We start from the raw sequence: 21641 nt of genomic DNA, 5'->3' as shown, positions 1-21641 counted from the left end.
CATAGTACCAGATAAGTACAAGTTCCCTAAGATATCAGTGTATAATGTTCTAAAGTAATAATTAAATCTATCAGAGTTCCATATAAGTACAGATACCCTAAGACATCACTGTATAATATGGTAAAGTAATAATTATATTTAAAAGAATACTGATTACGTTCGGATATATTAAGATATCTTTGTATAATATGGTAAAGCTAGGAATAAAACTAACAGAGTACCAATTAAGATCAGATACCATAAGATGTCGTTGTATAATATGATATATATATACCATTAAATCTAACAGAGTACCAAATAAGTACAGGTACCCTATGATATCGTTGTATAATACGACAAAGATAGGATTAAATCTAACAGAGAACCAAATAAGTATAGATACCTTAAGATATCGTTGTGTAATATGATAAAATAATAACTAAATCTAGCTGAGTACTAAATAAGTACAGATACCATGAGATATTATTGTATAATATGGCAATGTGTAGATAAAATCTGACAGAGTACGATATAGTACATATACATTAATATATATATATTGATGTGGTAAATTAATAATTAAATGTTGCATTGTACCAGATAAGTACAAATACCCTAAGATATCGTTGTATAATATAGTAATGTAATAACTAAAATAGCAGAATTCCAAATAAGAAGAGATACCCTAAGATATCATTGTACAATGTAGTAAAGTAAGGATTACGTCTAACAGAGTACCAAATAAGTACAGAGCCCTAAGATATCATTGCATAATATGGTAAAGTAAGGATTAAATATAACAGAGAACCGGATAAGTACACATACCCTATGTTATCATTGTATATTATGGTAAAGGTAGGATTAAAATTAACAGAGTACCAAATAGGTACAGATACCCTGAGATGTCATTGTATAATATGGTAATAGTAAGGATTAAATCTAACAAAGTACCAAATAAGTACAGATTCTTTAAGATATCACTGCATAATATGGTAAAATAAGGATAAAATCTATCAGAGAACCAAATAAGTACAGGTGCTCTAAGATATCATTGCATAATATGGTAAAGTAAGGATTAAATCTAACAAACTACCAACTAAGTACAGATTCCCTAAGATATCATTGAATAATATGATAAAGAAAAATTAAATTTAACAGAGTACCAAATAGGTACAGATACCCTAAGATATAATTGTATAATATGGTATTAGTAAAGATTAAATCTAGCAGAGTACCAAATAAATAAAATCCCTAAGATATCATTGTATAATATGGTAAACTAATAATTAAATCTAAAAAAGTACTGAATTAGTACAAATACCCTAAGATATCATTGTATAACATTTTAAAGTTAGGATTAAATTTAACAGAGTACGAAATAAGCACAGTTACGCTGAGATATCAATATATAACATGGTAAAGTTAGAATTTAATCTATCAGAGTACCATATAGTACAGATACTTTAAGATAACATTGTATACTATGGTAAGAAAAGATTAAGTCTAACACAGTGCCATATAAGTATAGATACTCTAAGATTTCATTGCATAATATGGTAAAGTAAGGATTAAATCTGACAGAGTACCAAATAAGTACAGATACACTAAGATATCATTGTATAATATGGTAAGAAAGGATTAAATCAGAATACCAGGGTATTATTTTCTCGACGTAGTCTAGACTTATTTTTTACCATAATGCTTCCTTCTGTTCTTTCTTATGAGATTCCATTAAGTGTTCAGTTATTCAAGACCGTGTGAATACGTTGTGCATATTGTTGTTATGAATGCTGGATTCAAATAACCACGAATAACAACCAGTCTTTAACACAAAGCTGCTCGTAGCTCTAATTCTTTTAGTTCAGCTATGTCGCAAACGTCATTAGATAAGTAACCTTGAGAGGTGATAGTATAAACCTGAAAAAAAAAGTTTACATCAAATTAAGAAAGTGATACTACAGTTCATCTCTCGCTGACACAAAAGTTACTCATGTATGCTCATGGGCATTAGGTTTCGATTCCTTCTTGACCACTTTTCTCCAACCACGAGAGTCCACTACCAAATAGCAAAATAAAGGTTGTTCACATTTTAGCAAGTCATTATAAAGAATAAAAAAATATTTACAAAATACACACCAAGAGTTATTCTAGAATATTAACTTCTTTAATGTACATTCAATGTGGTTTTGCATCATTTTGCTCTAGAAATATCTGAATAAGAATGACCTGATATTTATCAGAGTAAGTATGTATTTATACATACGTATTTTCAAGTCACGTCTATTAATGTGAATTGTTAAGCTTTTATCATTTCATTTCCCTGTTCGTATATGTATATAAATCAGACAATATGCACAATTGCAAAACAATTGTCCATGTATTCAGTTGCTACGTTCAGGTACCTTAAATTGTATAAAATCTTCTGTGATGCGTTACCGTTTTCAGAAATTCATATGTCTTCTTTTATATCAACATTTGATTTCATTATTTAAGTTGCTTAGAAAATATCATTTACAACATGTACGACCTTATGGTAAAATTTTTCATCACGCTACATTTATAAATTTCCCTGAGTCACACAGGTATTGAATCATTAAAATTGCATAGATACTTCAACTATCACTTTACTACTATGATACATTTAAACGTGAGAACAGAGGTAAACGTGAGAACAGAGGTTTACTGTAAAAACATGTTTACTTGATAACGATCGCATTAGTGATCGAAACGTTGTACCTGTTCTAAAAAACTAATACTTACTGTAAACTGTAATAAAATATTGTTTAATATGGCGTTAGGGTAAAGCTGTTTTATAAGAATGAAATGTCTCAGTTTTCTTATTTTGAATATTTTTCACAACTTTTCTTTTTTACAACCAGGTCAATTAAAAAAATGTCGAAGATTCGAATTTATTGTTTTGGGTATTCGCGAAAAACAGCACCAGACTATCTGAACTTAAAGTTTGAACTGATAGACTAACAAGAATGCAGATAGTCAGTGAACAATATCCACCGCAAACACCAACTAGTGAAGTTTGACTGTTACAATTATAACACGGCCCGGCATGGCCAGGTGGGTTAAAGCGTTCGACTTGCAATCTGAGGGTCGCGGGTTCGAACATGCTGGGGGGACGTTATAATGTGACGTTCAATCCCTCTCTTCGTTGGTAAAAGAGTAGCCCAAGAGTTGGCGGTGGGTGGTGATGACTAGCTGCCTTTCCTCTAGTCTTACACTGCTAAATTAGGGACGGCTAGCGCAGATAGCTTTCGGGTAGCTTTGCGCGAAATTAAAAAACAAACAAACAAACACAATTATAACACACTCATGCCCACAAAGAGTGTAGTGCTATTTTATTTTTTATTCTCTAAAAGTATACAAGCTATGGACCTTCAAGCTACATGTTAGCACATTAATCACTGCTCTATACACAATTAAATCTACACTTTTCTGTTCAGTATCCTATTAATTAAAAAATAAACAAATATGTAATTTCCCGTGGCTGATAAAGTATTTTTTTCTCGAAAAGTTACATTAAGCGCAAGAGTTGTTTAAAACCTTTGTTTAAACATTATGCAGTTATTCTATACTTTTTATCTGTTAGTGCTAGCAAGGTCCAAAGTCGCTCAACAGTTAAAAATTATAAGTACCTGTTTCTTGATCAAAGTTATCGTGTTCATGTTTAAAGACGTCCTATATCAAGAAACGTCTTTACCAAAACGCGTTTTATCTTTTATTATGACGCGTATACCTTTCAATAGCCAGTATAATACGTACTACACATATTTTATCCGGATACCTATACGATCGAAGTAAATAGCTGTTAGAAACTGGTGACTTATCGAAGTAATTCTCCTTGCTCAAGTATGCATATTTCCGGGTACGTCGTATTAGAAATTTATATTTTTTCAGCTTGTAAAAATCTTAACATATGTATGAAGTTCTATATGTTACAGTCTAATTTATTTATTGTTTTGATTTTTGTTCTGTTTTCCACGTCCAAAAGTAGCTGTTAGGGATCTAGTTACGAAGATTTTGAAACCTCATTTTAAATCGATGTAGCTACAACCAACCTATGGTTATTCCTTATACTCTTATTAAAAAGTTGAAATGAATTCATACATATGTGTATATATATATAATATTGTATGATAATAGGTAATGCATGTACAACGTAATAACGATGAAGTTATAATTTAACTTGTTACTTAACATTTAACGTATTCTATACTTTTGCGTGTAATGACTGTATTACTTAACTAGCTGGAGTATCTCTCTCCTGCACGGAAGTTATGTAAATACGCAAATACGTGATTAATGAAAAATTATTTTATCACATGAAAAGTCGCTTACCTTACATGTACTTGTAAAAAAACTCCCATAAAATACCAAAAAACGTGAAACTGCATATTTAGATGTATTTCCACATGCACCCAATAACCTTTGATACCAAATTTGGTGATGATCCATCCACAGGAAGTGGGGTAGTGATAAAAACCACAAAATACAAAATGCAAAACTGAATTTTTTTATGTAAGTTCATGATCAGTGGAAGGTTATCTTAGGACATGTTGCTCCCTTGTATGTAATAGTAAAAAAAAGTCGATAAAAAAACCGTAAAACTGAAAATCCGACTTCATGAAACTTTATACCGATTTTGGTGAAGTTCCATCGAAACCCTGCAAAGTGATTACATGGACAGACAACAGACAGCACTATCATATTTATATAGATACTGACTTTAGTATACAGCTATTGTCAGTTTTGACTAAGCCTTTCTTCTTTTTGTTTTCAACAACAAACGAATATCTGTATTGTACTTCGTTATTTATTATGATCCAGCGGAGAGAATGACTAAAAAAAATTACTCTAGTTTTCTTCTGGACTAAACGTATGACTGTACGTTTGGTTCAAGACTGTATGTATAGAGCAAAACATCCGTGCAGCTTGAAATCATTCAACTATATGCCGACACAGATTTTCCATGTTTTTGTACTTGTTGACCATTGGTCTGACGGATCGATACCTACGAACGAGATTATTTGTTTTAATTCCTACGAACGCATTCATACGATGGTTGCTATAGTAACAGTACACTTCTCTAGTACTCGTGTCTGATCTCTTAATTTGATATTTCCTGGCAAGAGTGTGTGAGATATTTATTTCCTGCGCGTATATTAATCTGTTTCTTACGTATTTAATCTACTAGGAATGTCTTGAGTATAAATATATATGTGAAACGGCTGGTTTGGGTTGAGGAATTTTTTTATACAGGGTACATTTTAACACGTGCAACATACTGAAACCTAAAAATGTACAACGTCGAAATTCGTATTATTTTTAGAAGTTTAATAAAAACTATTTTTGCTGAAAATTTGCGTGACAGTAGATTTTAGAAAAAAAAATATTTTGGTGGAGAAAAAGTGTAATAAGCTAATTGTCTCATAAATTTTGAAAAGAAATACTACAAAATATTAAGTAATTTTATAAAACATATGAATAGTTGTTTTTACTTTTAGGTTTTTTATCGAGAAAAAGCGCTCGATAACGTATTGATACAGGGAAAACAATCAATATACTCTTCACACAAGCCCCCTAGTGGCTCAGCGGTAAGTCTGCGGACTTACACGCTAAAATCCGGGTTTCGATACCCGTGGTGAGCAGAGTACAGATAGCCCATTGTGTAGCTTTGTGCTTAATTCAAAACAAAAACAACTACTCTTCACACAAAAATTATTCAAAGATATCGCTTCATTAATTTTTTGCATCTGAACATCTTTAGATGATAGAATATTTATTCTTCACTCGTTTTACAAACATAAATAATGAAAGTTGACATCTTACACTAAATAAATCAACAAAATAAAAACACTTACTCTTTTAAAAATTATTCGACCCTAAAATAAAAATGCAAACTCTATAATGAGTCTGTGAAGACAACTGGAAAGAAAAGTGGATTTTAACGTACGGATTAGCGATTAGAAACAAGAGCACTTTTTATGTCAACTTTACATATTTTAACCCTAGTTACACATTGTAACGAACACTGTAAATTGTAATCAACACTGCGCATTCTGATTAACTGCATAAATTGGAACCAACACTGTAAGATCATAATCAAGTTTGTAAATTATAAACATCAACGTGTATTCATAAGAATGATTGTTTTATTTGTTTTAAGAATTTCGCGCAAAGCTACTCGAGGGTTATTTGCTCTAGCCGACTTATTTGTTGGTCAAATTAAAATTAGTTATTTTACCCCTTCACGCATTATGTAACTTTCAGGTTTTCTTGACATCGTTTGAAATCATAGCTCATTACTGGTTGTATTTTGTTTGTTTTGAATTTCGCACAAAGCTACTCAAGGGTTATCTGCGCTAGCCGTCCCTAATTTAGTAGTGTAAGACTAGAGGGAAGGCAGCTAGTCATCACTACCCACTGCAAACTCTTGGTCTACTGTTTTACCAACGCATAGTGGGATTGACCGTCACATTATAACGCCCCCACGGCTGAAAGGGCGAGCATGTTTGGGGTGACCGGGATTCGAACCCGCGACCCTCGGATTACGAGTCGAACGCCTTAACCCACCTGGCCATGTCGGGCGACTCATGAGAATGAAATAAAACTACTTTCAAATTATTATTCTCGTATTAACTGAAAATAAGTAAACAATATTTTGGTTACATTTTCATTGATGTGTCTGGAAGCTTGTTGCTAGAAATATTTATCTATTATTCGTGAGAGTTGAATGGAAATATTTTCAGGTTCTTTGTTTCACGTGAGAGTTGAATGGAAATATTTTCAGGTTCTTTGTCTCCTCTTAATTAAAAAATATCCTTTCCACTTTTTTGTTTTTTAGGAAGTTCACTTTATGAAGAGTTTTGTTTTAGATATTTAGTATGATTTTATCTAAAATAGTAGCACAGAGTGAGGTTTTACTTTGATAAATAAATGTTTTATTTTAAAAATAAAAAAATCTCATTCTGATACTTTAAATGTGTTCAATGTAATGCACGTTCCATTCTACAGATTTGCATTTCTTGTATGATTAATCTTACGTGTAAGTGTTTTGCAGCAAATGTTTTTATTAGGCATCTTTTAGACAATACGAAACAATTTTGTACATAGGTGATTTTAAAATTAGTTTTAATGTGTATTCCTTTAGGTTTTTCGATAACAGCTTAGTGAAATTATCGAAAGTAAAAGGCTGAGCTTTGATTTCTTTATTAATACCGACACCAAAACGTTTAGCTTTTGTGTTATATGCATCAAGTATTAAAATGGTACTAATGTGACAGAATATGAGAGTTCTGTGTCTGTTTTCAAGAACACTTAGCAACCACTATCCAAAATGGCGCCTACATATGCGTGTATATTGTAATTTATGCGTGATTTCATCAACTACGATGTTTATAAAATACTTGTATATGCAGTATGAGTTTAATAACTCACATAAAAATTTGTATATTAGAGATGAGTAAACTTAGGAGAATTTGTATTTCATAAGTGACTGAATGAAGCTGTTCCTCATATGTTGTTCATATTAACACTTCCGTTTAGATACAATAAAATGTTTGTACCTCTCTACGGCGGTGTTTTCATGCTACATCTCCTTTCGATTTACACATAAATTTAAGGAATTTTTGCATCTTTTGAGTAGAAGAGTATGCGTGTGTGTTTTTTTTTTTTAGCAAAGCCACATCGGGCTATCTGCCGCGTCCACCTAGGGGAATCGAATCCCTGATTTTAGCGTTATAAATCCGTAGACTTACCTCTGTACTAGCGGGGGACTCGAATAGAAGAATACAATTGTTGAAAATTTCATATAAAAATAGAACTAATTAGAGCTACCTTCTAAGTGGAGTAAGCTACTGAATGAGCTAAATTAACGAAAATCTTTCATTTTTCATCACTACCGGTTAGATTTAAATTAATCACAGTAAGAGAAAATATACTTTCTTTCAACAATAACTGATTCTATCTTTTATAATTAGATGCTTGTCTCTAAATTGGAATTTTAGATACCTGACCCTAAACTGGAATTTTATATGCCTGTCCCTAAGATGGAATTACACAGGTAGTTAGTTATCTGATCATTAATGTTTTTATTGTTTCATTAAAACATGACGGACTTAAAGGTGTATTGGTTCTAGGAATGCCAATGGTTTTAGTTCTTGGATTGCCAAACCTTGTAAAATAAAAGCAGATAGTGCATATTTCGTTTTATTTTAATAAATATTAAGTATGGTAGCTAGGGCTATGCTCGAGTGCTTATGTTTAGTGAGGTTATTGTGACTCTTCCGTGTTAACCGTAATCTACTGTCACGTGATGTCCATATCGTCTAATCAATTCTGGAGGTCATTTTGCATGGAAAAAAATGTCACGTAAATTGTGTGCACACGTGTTCCTACCAACAATGTATAGGCATTAAAAGTTTCTTCGCAATCAGATGGTAAATGTCAGAAGTGGATATAAAAACTTAAGTTTTTTAAATTTTAAATTGTTGGTTTTCTTTGTGGCACGTCTCGCTTTTGTGATAGGACACAAGTGAGAGGGAACATTCCTTTATTAAACACACCATTTTTCATGAATATAACAGTAACTTGTTTATTACTTTATGATTGTTTTGTAGTTCGAATCTGATGTCGTAAAATTATGACTCTTCTCAAAATAAAATAAAACTAATTTTTATAGACGTGTTTAAGCAAAATCATCACAACTACGTGTAACCTGTGAATGTTTTAATATTCGTGTTCAACAGTTAACCAGAATAATAATTTTTACCTTTTTAATAAATTATGATAAACATGTTTTAGTACTAATTAGTTATTAGAGTGAACAATTAGGAGCATAAACAGTGACAGATATAGACGTTCACTTATTTAAAGTCAGTAATAGAATTGGTGTAAATTAATTTACGTTACAATAATATCGACAAATCTGAATAAAATATAACTTATTTTATCATTAATATACGAATAAAATGTGACGTCACAGTAACACTCAAGTAATATAACACTTAACTATCAAAGAAACAAATACAAATATTTACTGCTTTGATACAAGCAGGTTAATGAATCAGATAACTTAAAGAAGTTATGTGGACTTTCGACTTCCTTATTGTAACTAATGGGGTAGAATTATGATCCAATTTTAATATGAGCCATTAAAATAACAATTCAAATAGATAGCTCTAAACTGAAGATAAAATACTTCTTGTTGGCTTTCATTGTAATCTCTCTATTTTACCGTTACTGCTGTCTTTCGTTGTAATCTCTCTATTTCACCGTCACTGCTGTCTTTCGTTGTAATCTCTCTGTTTCACCGTCACTGCTGTCTTTCGTTGTAATCTCTCTTTTTCACCGTTACTTCTGTCTTTCGTTGTAATCTCTCTATTTCACCGTCACTGCTGTCTTTCGTTGTAATCTCTCTATTTCACCGTCACTGCTGTCTTTCGTTGTAATCTCTCTTTTTCACCGTTACTTCTGTCTTTCGTTGTAATCTCTCTATTTCACCGTCACTGCTGTCTTTCGTTGTAATCTCTCTATTTCACCGTCACTGTTGTCTTTCGTTGTAATCTCTCTATTTCACCGTTACTGCTGTCTTTCGTTGTAATCTCTCTTTTTCACCGTTACTTCTGTCTTTCGTTGTAATCTCTATTTTTCACCGTCACTGCTGTCTTTCGTTGTAATCTCTCTTTTTCACCGTTACTTCTGTCTTTCGTTGTAATCTCTCTATTTCACGTCACTGCTGTCTTTCGTTGTAATCTCTCTATTTCACCGTCACTGTTGTCTTTCGTTGTAATCTCTCTATTTCACCGTTACTTCTGTCTTTCGTTGTAATCTCTCTATTTCACCGTCACTGCTGTCTTTCGTTGTAATCTCTCTATTTCACCGTCACTGTTGTCTTTCGTTGTAATCTCTCTATTTCACCGTTACTGCTGTCTTTCGTTGTAATCTCTCTGTTTCACCGTCACTGCTGTCTTTCGTTGTAATCTCTCTTTTTCACCGTTACTTCTGTCTTTCGTTTGTAATCTCTCTATTTCACCGTCACTGCTTGTCTTTCGTTGTAATCTCTCTATTTCACCGTCACTGCTGTCTTTCGTTGTAATCTCTCTTTTTCACCGTTACTTCTGTCTTTCGTTGTAATCTCTCTATTTCACCGTCACTGCTGTCTTTCGTTGTAATCTCTCTATTTCACCGTCACTGTTGTCTTTCGTTGTAATCTCTCTATTTCACCGTTACTTCTGTCTTTCGTTGTAATCTCCCTATTTCACCGTCACTGCTGTCTTTCGTTGTAATCTCTCTATTTCACCGTTACTGCTGTCTTTCGTTGTAATCTCTCTATTTCACCGTCACTGCTGTCTTTCGTTGTAATCTCTCTATTTCACCGTCACTGCTGTCTTTCGTTGTAATCTCTCTATTTCACCGTCACTGCTGTCTTTCGTTGTAATCTCTCTATTTCACCGTTGCTTCTGTCTTTCGTTGTAATCTCTCTTTTTCACCGTTACTGCTGTCTTTCGTTGTAATCTCTCTATTTCACCGTTACTGCTGTCTTTCGTTGTAATCTCTCTATTTCACTGTCACTGTTGTCTTTCGTTGTAATCTCTTATATTTCACCATTACTGTTGTCTTTCGTTGTAATCTCTCTATTTCACTGGATAATATCTGGTCAAAGCCTTCGTAAACGTATTTTATTTTAATTAGATAATACTGGATCATAACCTAGGCCAGTGTTTTTTTCTTAAAACTAGATAATATCTGGTTATATTCTCTACCAGTTAGTTTCTTTAACATTAATAATATATCTTCATGACCTCTGTCACGGTATTTTCTTAACCCTAGATAATATATAATTATAATTTTATTTTCATAACACACTAGATAATACCTGGCCATAAGGTATGTTAGAGTGTTCTCTTAACACTAGAGAATATCTGGTAATAACCTGTGCCAGTGAGTTATTTTTTTCACTAGGAAATATCAGGTCTTAATTGTCATCGTCCACGTATTATATGTTCAGTAGATAATACATTGTTTTAACCTTAAACACTGAGTTTGCCTATGACTAGATAAAAACCCTTGATGCAACAGGCGTATAATATGTGATCTTTTTCTACTTTCTATTTTATAAAATGTGATTTGCAGCCTCAGTGACTGCGAACTTACAGGATAATTAATATCGACTCACGAATTAACGCTATGATACTTCGTTCTTTACACAATTTTGTAAGTAATAATATTTAAACTAATTTAAACTATTCTGCTTTATTTCGTAAAAGCATTGGAAAGACAATGAATGCTTAGGTTTGTACAGGAATTTAAGCACATTTTAGGCTTTCAGTCACTAGGAAACTAGGCTTATTACCTATATCACTAGAGAGTTTAGCTTGCATGTTCTGTATAGATTATCTCACTTTCATCGTCACAAAATAAAACATTTCTGCTTTATTTCTGATTTTTCTTATTTTAATTCTTTTAAAATAGGATCGTTTAATTCGAAAGATTTAAAATAACTGTGAAAAATTGTCCACTTTATATAAATATATAAAGCCTCAAGCAAAATCATCTCTGTTAACATTCGAGGAGTTTGTGGTTTATTTAACTACTGGTGAAATTCCCCGACTTCGTTCTGTTTATTAGGTTGATTTATTCTGAATGACTATGTCAGTGTGTGTATTCTTAACCCATTTTAGTATAAAAGTATAACCCATGTACTTTAGTTGCTCCTTTAAGGTACGTGGCCTGTTTGTAAAGGTAGTCGTTCCTCTAACTTGTCCTTCAATTTTAGGTTTAAGTAACAAAAACTAATATTAAAAGACAAACCTCTTGAATTAACGAACCTCTAAATTAGAAAATTATATATATATTTTTTTTCATTTTGTAGTTTGTATATTTCATTTAATACTTTTAGAACATAAAATATTAAAAACAATGCTTGATTATACCTTTGTTAAGCAACATGAAATAAAAACTATCGTTGGAACGCAATGTTACCAAAATCCATCGGATTTTCTATTTATTAGATGTTGATACATCAGGAACCATTTCTTTTCTGTGTTTTCTTTTTGCATAAAAAGATACTAACTCATCTAGATGAGTAATAACACTTAGGTTCAAATCTTCAGGGAATGCTTAGTATGGGTGCAAAATTTCAAATTTCTAGGTTCTTTGCTGTTAGAGCTATGATAGTCACATATTCTTTTCTATGTGGCTTTTAAAAGCCTGCTTACACACAAAACGATGCAAACGCGCGCACGAATGTGAAAAAATAGTTATACTTAGGTTCACGTCCTCAGGGTCCACTTGGTATTTGTGGAAATTTTCACGTTTCTAGGTTATTTCCTCTTGGAGCTATGGTGGATGTATTTCTCTTCTAAGTGGTTTTTCTCATAAAAAGATATGTACGCACGTAAATAAGTAATACTCATATGCGCACCTTCCGGGCTCATTTAGTATATGTACAAGATGTCAGTTTTCTAGGCTCTTTTCTCTTGGAGTTTTTACGGCCACACACAGACACTTCGTTTTATTATTACATATATTAACAGGTAATGTCATTTCTTGCAAGATGCACAACGTTATTAAATTCTAGAAATATAAAACACAAGTTTAATATCTATAGGTCTTCAAACTGCATCTTGTCATGACTTATGTTGCATGTGGTGCAAGAAGCTATTTACTTAGACGTTTATTGAATCCACGAACCTGGTTATCTTTAAAAAACACTAGGTATTAATCCACGAATCTAATTATTTTAAAAACACTTGTTATTAATCTGTGAATCTGTTTGTTTTTGAACACTAGTTGTTAATCCACAAATCTGGTTATTTAAAAAACGGTGATTATTTTAAAAACACTGGTTATTAATCTACAGATTTCGTTCTTTTAAAAACACTGGTTATTAATCTACAGATTTGGTTCTTTTAAAACACTGGTTTTTAATCCACAAATATGAATATTTTAAAAGCATTGGTTATTTACCCAAAAATTAGGTTATTTTAAAGCTCTGGTAATTTATTCACGAATCTGATTATTTTTAGAGGACTTTTTATAACAATCCGTGTTTATAACCTCCATTTTGTAAAGGTTTCTGTATGTATATATAGCATATAGATATATATATATATTAGTTTGTTAAAACCCAAAACAAGTCGAGACAAGATAAATAAAAAAAAAAAAACAAGAAACACTGAAATAATTGAAAGGATTCAAGGGTACAAGTTGTGATGTGGAATATAAAATGTACCCTAGGTTTTTGAGGTGACTGATGAAGTAGGACCCACAATGCGGTGGGGATACACCGTTTATTAGTTTTAACCTCCATTTGACAGTTTCAAATAAAGAAATAAAATAAAGCAATAGCATTAGAAATTAAAATTAAACATAAAGAAATAGAAATTAAGAGAGCGAGATGTTGGTGCTCAGGCCCCCAACGTCTCACATCTATATCACCCTTCAATGCCTGCAGACCGTTTGGGAAGATGAATACTCTCCAAAGTAAAGGAGAAGAAAAATAAAAAAAAATCATTTTTTTTTCAGTGTGTGTATTTGTGTATTTTCTTGTAGCAAAGCCATATCGGGCTATCTGCTAAGCCCGAGGGGAATCGAACCCCTCATTTTAGCGTTGTAAATCCGAAGACATACCGCTGTACTAGCGGGGTGCTTTACTTTTGGTATTAATTTTATCTCTTTCTCTCTCTCTCTCTCTATATATATATACACACACTGCTGGCCAAAATATTAAGGCCAATGAACATAAAGAAAAAATATGTATTTTGCGTTGTTAGACCAGTTAGTATTTAGGCTAATTTCAGAGTTTTCTCATTTTTCCTATTAAATGTTAAAAAGTTTTTTATTTTTATTTTTCCTTTTCTCATTTTCATCTTTCGAAGTTCCACTCAAATAAGTGGTCGAATCTAACAACGTAAAACGCATATTTTTCTTTATGTTTGCTTGTTTTGAATTTCGCGCAAAGCTACTCGAAGGCTATCTGCGCAAGCCTATCATCACCATCCACCGCCAACTCTTGGGCTACTCTTTTATCAACGAATAGTGGGATTAGCCGTAACATTATAACGCCCCCACGGCTGAAAATGCGAGCATGTTTAGTGCGACAGGGATTCGAACCCGAGACCCTCACATTACGAGTCGAACGCCTTAACCCACCTGGCCATGCCGGGCTTTTCTTTATGTTCATTGGTCTTAAGATTTTGGCCAGCAGTGTATATATGTACATTTGTGAATAGTTTTATAAGTCTTATGTTACATATGTTTAAACTTAATATAAAATCATGCACTTCATTTAAAGTTATTTAATATGTGAGCAAGTTGAATGATATTTTCTCCACAGTCTAGAAGAGCAGGGACGATGGGTGAGCTTACCCAGTGTTACCCACCCTTCTTCTTTCACGGATTGCAATATCCAGCTTCCCACTCCACCTCGATCTCGTCTTGTTCGTCTTCACGAACGTCGTTTTCACCGCCACTTTCCTAATGTTAGTGGTGAGGAACGTCTCATAAACTGTGAGTTGTTTTACTCTCTTATTATTTCCTAATAGTTAATTTATTCATCAAATAGCTGAAGTAAAGTGCAATGTTGTGTTTATAGTATTGTGAAAAGTTTGTCGGAGATGTAGTTAGAGCATCGTGAGAAGTTTGTCGGAGATGTGGTTATAATATTATGAGAAGATTGTCAGAGATGTTGTTATAAGACTGTGAGACATTTATCAGAATTGTGGTTATAGTACTCTGCAGAGTTTGTCAAAGATGTGTTACAGTACTATGAGAAATTTGTCAGATATGTTGTTATAGGATTATGAGAAGTTTTCAGAGTTGTGGTTATAGTATAGTGATAAGTTTCCCAGAGTTGTGATTACAGTATTATGAGAAGTTTGTCAGAGATGTTGTTATAGGATTATGAGAAGTTTTCAGAGTTGTGGTTATAGTATAGTGATAAGTTTCCCAGAGTTGTGATTACAGCATTATGAGAAGTTTGTCAGAGATGTGGTTATAGTATTGTGAGAGGTTTGTCAGAGATGTGATTATAGTATAGTGATAAGTTTCCCAGAGTTGTGATTACAGTATTATGAGAAGTTTGTCAGAGATGTGGTTATAGTATTGTGAGAGGTTTGTCAGAGATGTGGTTATAGTATAGTGATAAGTTTCCCAGAGTTGTGATTACAGTATTATGAGAAGTTTGTCAGAGATGTGGTTATAGTATTGTAAGAGGTTGGTCAGATATATGGTTATAGTATTGTGAGAAGTTTGTCAGAGATGTGGTTATAGTATAGTAATAAGTTTCCCAGAGTTGTGATTACAGTATTATGAGAAGTTTGTCAGAGATGTGGTTATAGTATTGTGAGAGGTTTGTCAGAGATGTGGTTATAGTATAGTGATAAGTTTCCCAGAGTTGTGATTACAGTATTATGAGAAGTTTGTCAGAGATGTGGTTATAGTATTGTGAGAGGTTTGTCAGAGATGTGGTTATAGTATAGTGATAAGTTTCCCAGAGTTGTGATTACAGTATTATGAGAAGTTTGTCAGAGATGTGGTTATAGTATTGTACGAGGTTGGTCAGATATATGGTTATAGTATTGTGAGAAGTTTGTCAGAGATGTGGTTATAGTATAGTGATAAGTTTCTCAGAGTTGTGATTACAGTATTATGAGAAGTTTGTCAGAGATGTGGTTATAGTATTGTGATAATTTTGTCAGATATGTAGTTATAGTATTGTGAGACGTTTGTTAGAGATGTGGTTATATTGTTGTGAGAAGTTAACAGAATAACTGTCATTAAATTAGTTCGTACAGTTAAACTGTGTACTGACGAGTGTCTAACTCTTTGTGTTTATTACTCACTAAGTATAATTTCACATTTTATAGACACGCAGGCTTACTCTGTCGTATTTACTTCATATGTTATGTTGTTAGGGGCACTATTTTATACGCTTCAACAAGTTGATAATTATGGAAGAAACGCCTATATTATGGTTATGACAATGTTTTTTAAACACCCCTCCAAAGTGGTATATTACAATTAGTGACATTTCAAATGTTATAAGTGACTTTGGCCACAATGTCAACGACACTTAGAGAAAGTTTTCTTTCCTCACTTCGGCATAAATGTGTGAAATGTTCGAATAAATATGTTTGTTAACTTTGTTTAACTGAAAAATGTCGTGATAAATTCAGAAAAAGGTTTAACATTACAATCGGAAAACTGCTAAAGTTTGTTATAATACAGGTTTTATCACATAAAAACTGTAACTTCATTCTACGAAAATATAATATAGTGAAGAAAAACAATTACAAAGTTTCATCATGAATACTCTGCCTAAACAATCTATCACAGATTAACTACAGATATATTTTGGATTGAATACGTAAAATATAATAACACAGTGAAACACAATCTCTATTTACATTGTTTGTTTAAAGTGTGAAAAAGTGTTTTACTTACAACTAAAATTATGTGTTTCTTTCTCTGTGAAAGTAAATTATACATGAGTGTCAATAAAAAACGTGAAATTAAGTTACAATATTTGTCTTCTTTATGAAAAATCTTCTCTTTATGCATTTGGTTTGTTTTGAATTTTGCGCAAAGATACGCGAGGGCTATTTGCGCGAGGCGTCCCTAATTAAGACAGTTTAAGACCAGAGGGAAGGCAGCTAGTTATCATCACCCACCGCCAACTCTTTGACTACTCTTTTACCAACGAATAGTGGGATTGACCGTCACTTTACAACGCCCCACGGCTGAAAGGGCGAGCATGTTAGGTGTGACGGGGATTCAAACCTGCCATCCTCAGAGTGCGAGTCGAGTGCCTTAACCCCTTGGCCATGCTGGGCCTAATTTTTGTGGAATACAATGAGAAAAAAATATAATTAAACTTCTGTTTTGAGTTTTAATTACCAATCAAACTTTTTGCAGTCTATGTAATTTATGTGAAAGGTCAAATATTTAGTAACACTAAAACTAACCGATATTGTTTGGTTAGTTAAGTTGGAACATTAACTGGAATAACAATGTTAAAAATCATTACTAAAATCCAATGTCTCCTTCTTTCTCAGTATCGAATACCCACTTCGATTTATTTTTTAAATTTAAAAACATTTTAAAAAAGACAGTATTATCTAGTATCTATAGTGTTATTTAAATAAGCTGTCAAAAGTTCTTTGCGAGCTGACCAGTTTAAAGCGCACATTTAATCGATGTTAGCCTTTTTTAAAACATTTTAATTAAATCTAAAGTTTACAGAAAAAATATTTAGGTTATATGCAGCTTTCACGGTCCAACGTATTTTAAAATTTCTCGATTTCGATACCTAACTTGACAATATTTCTAAGGATGTCAGAAAATGTTTCAATTTATAAAATAGTGAATAAAATTTATAAAACAGTGAATAGCAATAGAATACTCGAAGTACAGGAGGTCGTAGTGTGCGACAGCTAGGCGAATTGTTAGTTTTACGTAATTCATTTAAAATATCTTAAAATAATATACATTCTAACGGTGTCCTCTGAAATTAATTGACAGAGAATAGATTTACAAATGACGTCAAACATGACGTATGATAATCTTGAAGTAAAGTTTATCACTTTGTACGATAAGAATGAGTTGGGAGAAGTAAAATTAGAAAACCTTTGATCTTATTATTTTGCTAAATGATCGTTGAGAGTGGTATAAATTGAAATTAAATTACAGTAGGGTTTTAAAAATAATTTTAATCACATCTCCGAAGCCAATGAGCTCCTGTGGTAATGGAGTTTCCAATGTTTCCTCAGACTACCACTGCGCCCTGGTGTCAGACATCTTACTCCAAGGATTCCTCTATCTCACAGAGAACTATTTTGCTTTTTACTCCAACATTTTTGGTTATAAAACAAAGGTGAGATTTTGCAGTGTCACTTCTTAACACCGTATACTGGGAAATACTGAAATAATGATTGTTGCTTTTGCAACTTTTACACAGTTCACGTTAATATGTAAACTACTTATTCATTGTAAATGTTAGGTGTATTATAAGCACTATTTGGCACGTGTTATAATGTTCAAAGTCGTAGTTTATCGTTAAATATGAAATTAGGGACTGTAACTAAGAAACATTAGTGCAGAAAAAAGAAGAGATAAACATAGTATGTGAACTTTCTCGCCACAACACGAGTTAAGAACTTGTCACACGCGACTTTTGATATTTAGTAGCTGAAAACAACAAATTCTCATCAAATAAATGATCTGAGGAGCTAATTGCAGTTTGGGAGAAACTATATTATTCAGTACAATATTTCGATAACTAGAAGGCTTTCAATCATAGGTACGTTAAGACTAACAATAATAAAACATATTATTTAAACTAAAATTAGAACGATAATCTAGTTATCTATAAATATATATGGTTTCTTATTTGTAGTGTAGCCTAAACCCGTTCAAATATTTATATTTTCTCTCTCCCTCTGTAAGTGTGTGTTGGCTTCCTTACACTGCTTCCAGTTTAAATGAGTAAGCTAAAACAAAAGTGAGTACAGGTGCAGAAGACAAATTGTACAGTGTACAAGCACTGCGCCCACATAATTTCCATTGTTTTTATACTTTATTTATATCAGAGATTTTCGTTATAAAAGCTCACAGACAATTATAACTATTGTGGCATTTAAATAAAAGACTAAACTGAACAAATAATGATTGGTGATGTCGAGAAAACCCACTTGTAGAGAAATATATATGCAAAAACAGCTCGTTTGGGTTGAGAAAATATTTTACATAGAAGAGCGAACAACGTTTCGATTTTCTACGTAAAATATTTTCTCAACCCAAACGAGCCGTTTTTGCATACATGAATAATGATTGGATAAATAACTACAGATATCCTGCAAAGTTTGTGCAAATTAAATACAAACTCTGACAGTGTAAAAAGATAGAATTATTCTTAGTGTCTATATTATAACTTCAGGTAACTATATATTATCCACAAGAAATTGTAAGAATGTAATTTTAAATGTTTCGCCTTCACGTTTTAACAAGTTATATCATAATAATTTTTTACAATAGAACTAGAATAATATATTACAAAATATGATGTTACAAATTCGCTGATATCACTATTAAAAGTTGTTAGTTTTTGAAACATGTGTTTATCATACGACTGAAGTTACCGTTATATTATTTTGAGTTTATTTTTTTATAAATATAGTTGCATTTCTCATTGGTGGAAAACTGTGACAAAAAATAGTGTTGTTTATCATACGTCACCTTTTGTTTGTTTCGGGAAAATCAGGCAAAGATAGAAAAGGACCTATGACCCTTAGATTTTCCTAATTTTAAACTGATAAACTAGAGGAAATTATTGAAATACTGGAATCGTGGAGCTTTGCCCTAAATCTTGTAGTTCATTACATTCCAAATGTGCAGAGCACGATTCTTGGGTAATGGGAAGCGAACCATAGATCATGTAGTTCATTATTCGTCATTCTCATCTTGTTTTAAATATGCATATATTTGTTTTCGAGATATTTACCAATTTCAGTTAGTTGCTCAAACACTACCGTCTGATGGTTCATGTGAAATTAAGATTTGCAAAATTTAGAGGGGTAGTGAATGTGACGTAGCAGTAAAAACCCGTTTTTACATACCACCCCTTTGTTATTTAAATCATATGTATTATGTACACTTAAATATCTCTCGTTTATGTTAATACTGTTAAATATCTTAATATTTTAATTATTTCTTTCCTATAGTTTCACTAAAGTTACAACTGACTCCACAATATTATAGTTTCATTTTTATATATCTTTCTTATTGAATATTGTACATTTTTGTGTTACGTGTAGAAGTTAGGATATTATACCATTTAGTGTTTAGTTTTTATGTATAAATCTTGTAGGCCAAAGAACTGTACACGTGTATTTAGAAACAAAAAAATCGTTTTCCTTGTTGAACTGACACAATCGTCATACTTTACGTGGTATGTTTATGTTGGCATTTGTAAGATTCTTACATCTATAAGTGTTGTAAAAGTAAGCAAATCATTAGAAAGTCATTGGTTTTAAGAGGTATTTTTCAATGAAGTTTGGGATAGTGAGAAGAAGTTAAAGCGAAAACTGTTAACAAGGAGGTTAATTATTGAATAATTATTGCATGTGTGAACATTGTATATGAATATGTGACAGTTGTTTTATTATGTATTGTTTTTATTGTTGATTAATCAGCTGTGTTTCTTTAGTTTTTGATTCCTGTTGCAAGTGTGATCCAAGTTACAAAAGAACGAACAGCCAAAATTATACCTAATGCGGTTGGTATAGCAACACATGAAGAAAAGGTAAGACGCTATCTAGAGCTGTTTTTGTTTGTTTGTTACGCTTTAGAGTTATAAGGTGTCTATTTATAAATATATCTCGAATTCAGCTATTTACATAAAACAGTTGACATATTCCAAACGCCAATAAACTCCAATTGAACAACGACAGACGACGAAGCTCTTAACAAAATTCATACATTATAAAGTTCAATGCAGTATTGTTGATTTCGATAGACATAAGAGATGGCGCCAGCTACATATTCCCCTTTTGCAAATATCCCATAACTGGGATGCGTTGAAGCTCATAAGCTTTTAACAGCATTTTTATCGAAGTGTTTATATGGAAGTGAAAATAGCAAGAACACTTACATCGTACTTTTAAGCTAATGCTATAAACTGGAATGTGTGGATGTTAATAAGCCTAGTTCTGCATTCATATACATCTATAAGTTGAAATACCCGTCAAGTGACGTTTAAATGAGTAAACCAATCTAAGTTTAACAGTAATCACATATTTAAAAATGTCTTAAATATAAACTTCATCTCAAAAGTTGAACATTATAATAAAGGTTCTTCATAAATCACATTTGCAGTTTGCTTTCCATCTACCAACAAAGACTTTGATGTGATCCCACCCTTGAACACCCTACGTCTCATTGACCATGAGAAAAGCGTGGTTGTTTGAGAAACAGTCTAGAAACTTTCATACTTTGACCTTTAATTACTTTAAAACATGCAAAATTGTGTAAGGCGTCAATCTGCCAAGACTGCATGAGATTGACTCGATTTGCTTGTTTGTTAGTTTTGAATTTTGCGCAAAGCTACTCGAGAGCTATCTGCGCTAGCCGTCCCTAATTTAGCGGTGTAAGACTAGAGGGAAGGCAGCTAGTCATCACCGCCCACCGCCAACTTTTGGGCTACATTTTTACCAACGAATAGTGGGATTGACCGTCGCATTATAACGCCCCCACGGCTGAAAGGGCGAGCATGTTTGGTGCGACCGGAATTCGAACCCACGACCCTCAGATTACGAGTCGAACGCCTTAACACGCTTGGCCATGCTGGGCCAGCTTGATTCAATAGGCTAAGGTTAATTAATTAACAGGCTTTACAAAACAGAAATAAAGCTAAGTTCAGTTTTGACCCCCATACGATATAAGTTTTGGTTCAGATTGGCCAAATATACTCAAAGGAGTTAGAGTGTAAACAGAAACACGTATTTATATATAGAGAGTACACCCGCATTCAACTTCCGCAGATAAATCAACAGCTAATGGGTTAACGGCTTTGTGATATTATGCACTTCTCATCTTAGAGCCTATGAGTTTATCAATTGAATAACGTGTTATAAATTCATTAGGACAATCTC

The 21641-nt window shown here is 32.7% G+C and overlaps 1 protein-coding gene across 4 annotated transcripts in view; it reads left to right on the top strand.

Annotated features, from left to right (window-relative positions):
- The window catches only part of LOC143239841 (uncharacterized), a 298954-nt gene that overhangs the window by 246371 nt on the left and 30942 nt on the right, over positions 1-21641 (top strand). For 3 of the 4 annotated variants that reach the window (XM_076481434.1, XM_076481420.1, XM_076481412.1), the window contains 3 exons: positions 14330-14502; positions 17763-17866; positions 20198-20293. In XM_076481434.1, coding sequence (XP_076337549.1) covers positions 14330-14502; positions 17763-17866; positions 20198-20293 — 373 coding nt within the window. Of the gene's footprint in view, positions 1-3691; positions 3857-14329; positions 14503-17762; positions 17867-20197; positions 20294-21641 lie in introns of those variants that run through there. The other variant, XM_076481426.1, reaches the window with a different exon arrangement.

Source organism: Tachypleus tridentatus, chromosome 2, assembly GCF_004210375.1.
Source record: "Tachypleus tridentatus isolate NWPU-2018 chromosome 2, ASM421037v1, whole genome shotgun sequence".
Lineage (NCBI taxonomy): Eukaryota > Metazoa > Arthropoda > Merostomata > Xiphosura > Limulidae > Tachypleus > Tachypleus tridentatus.
The sequence above is the reverse complement of the archived record's forward strand: the minus strand, read 5'-3'. Positions and strand labels throughout refer to the sequence as shown.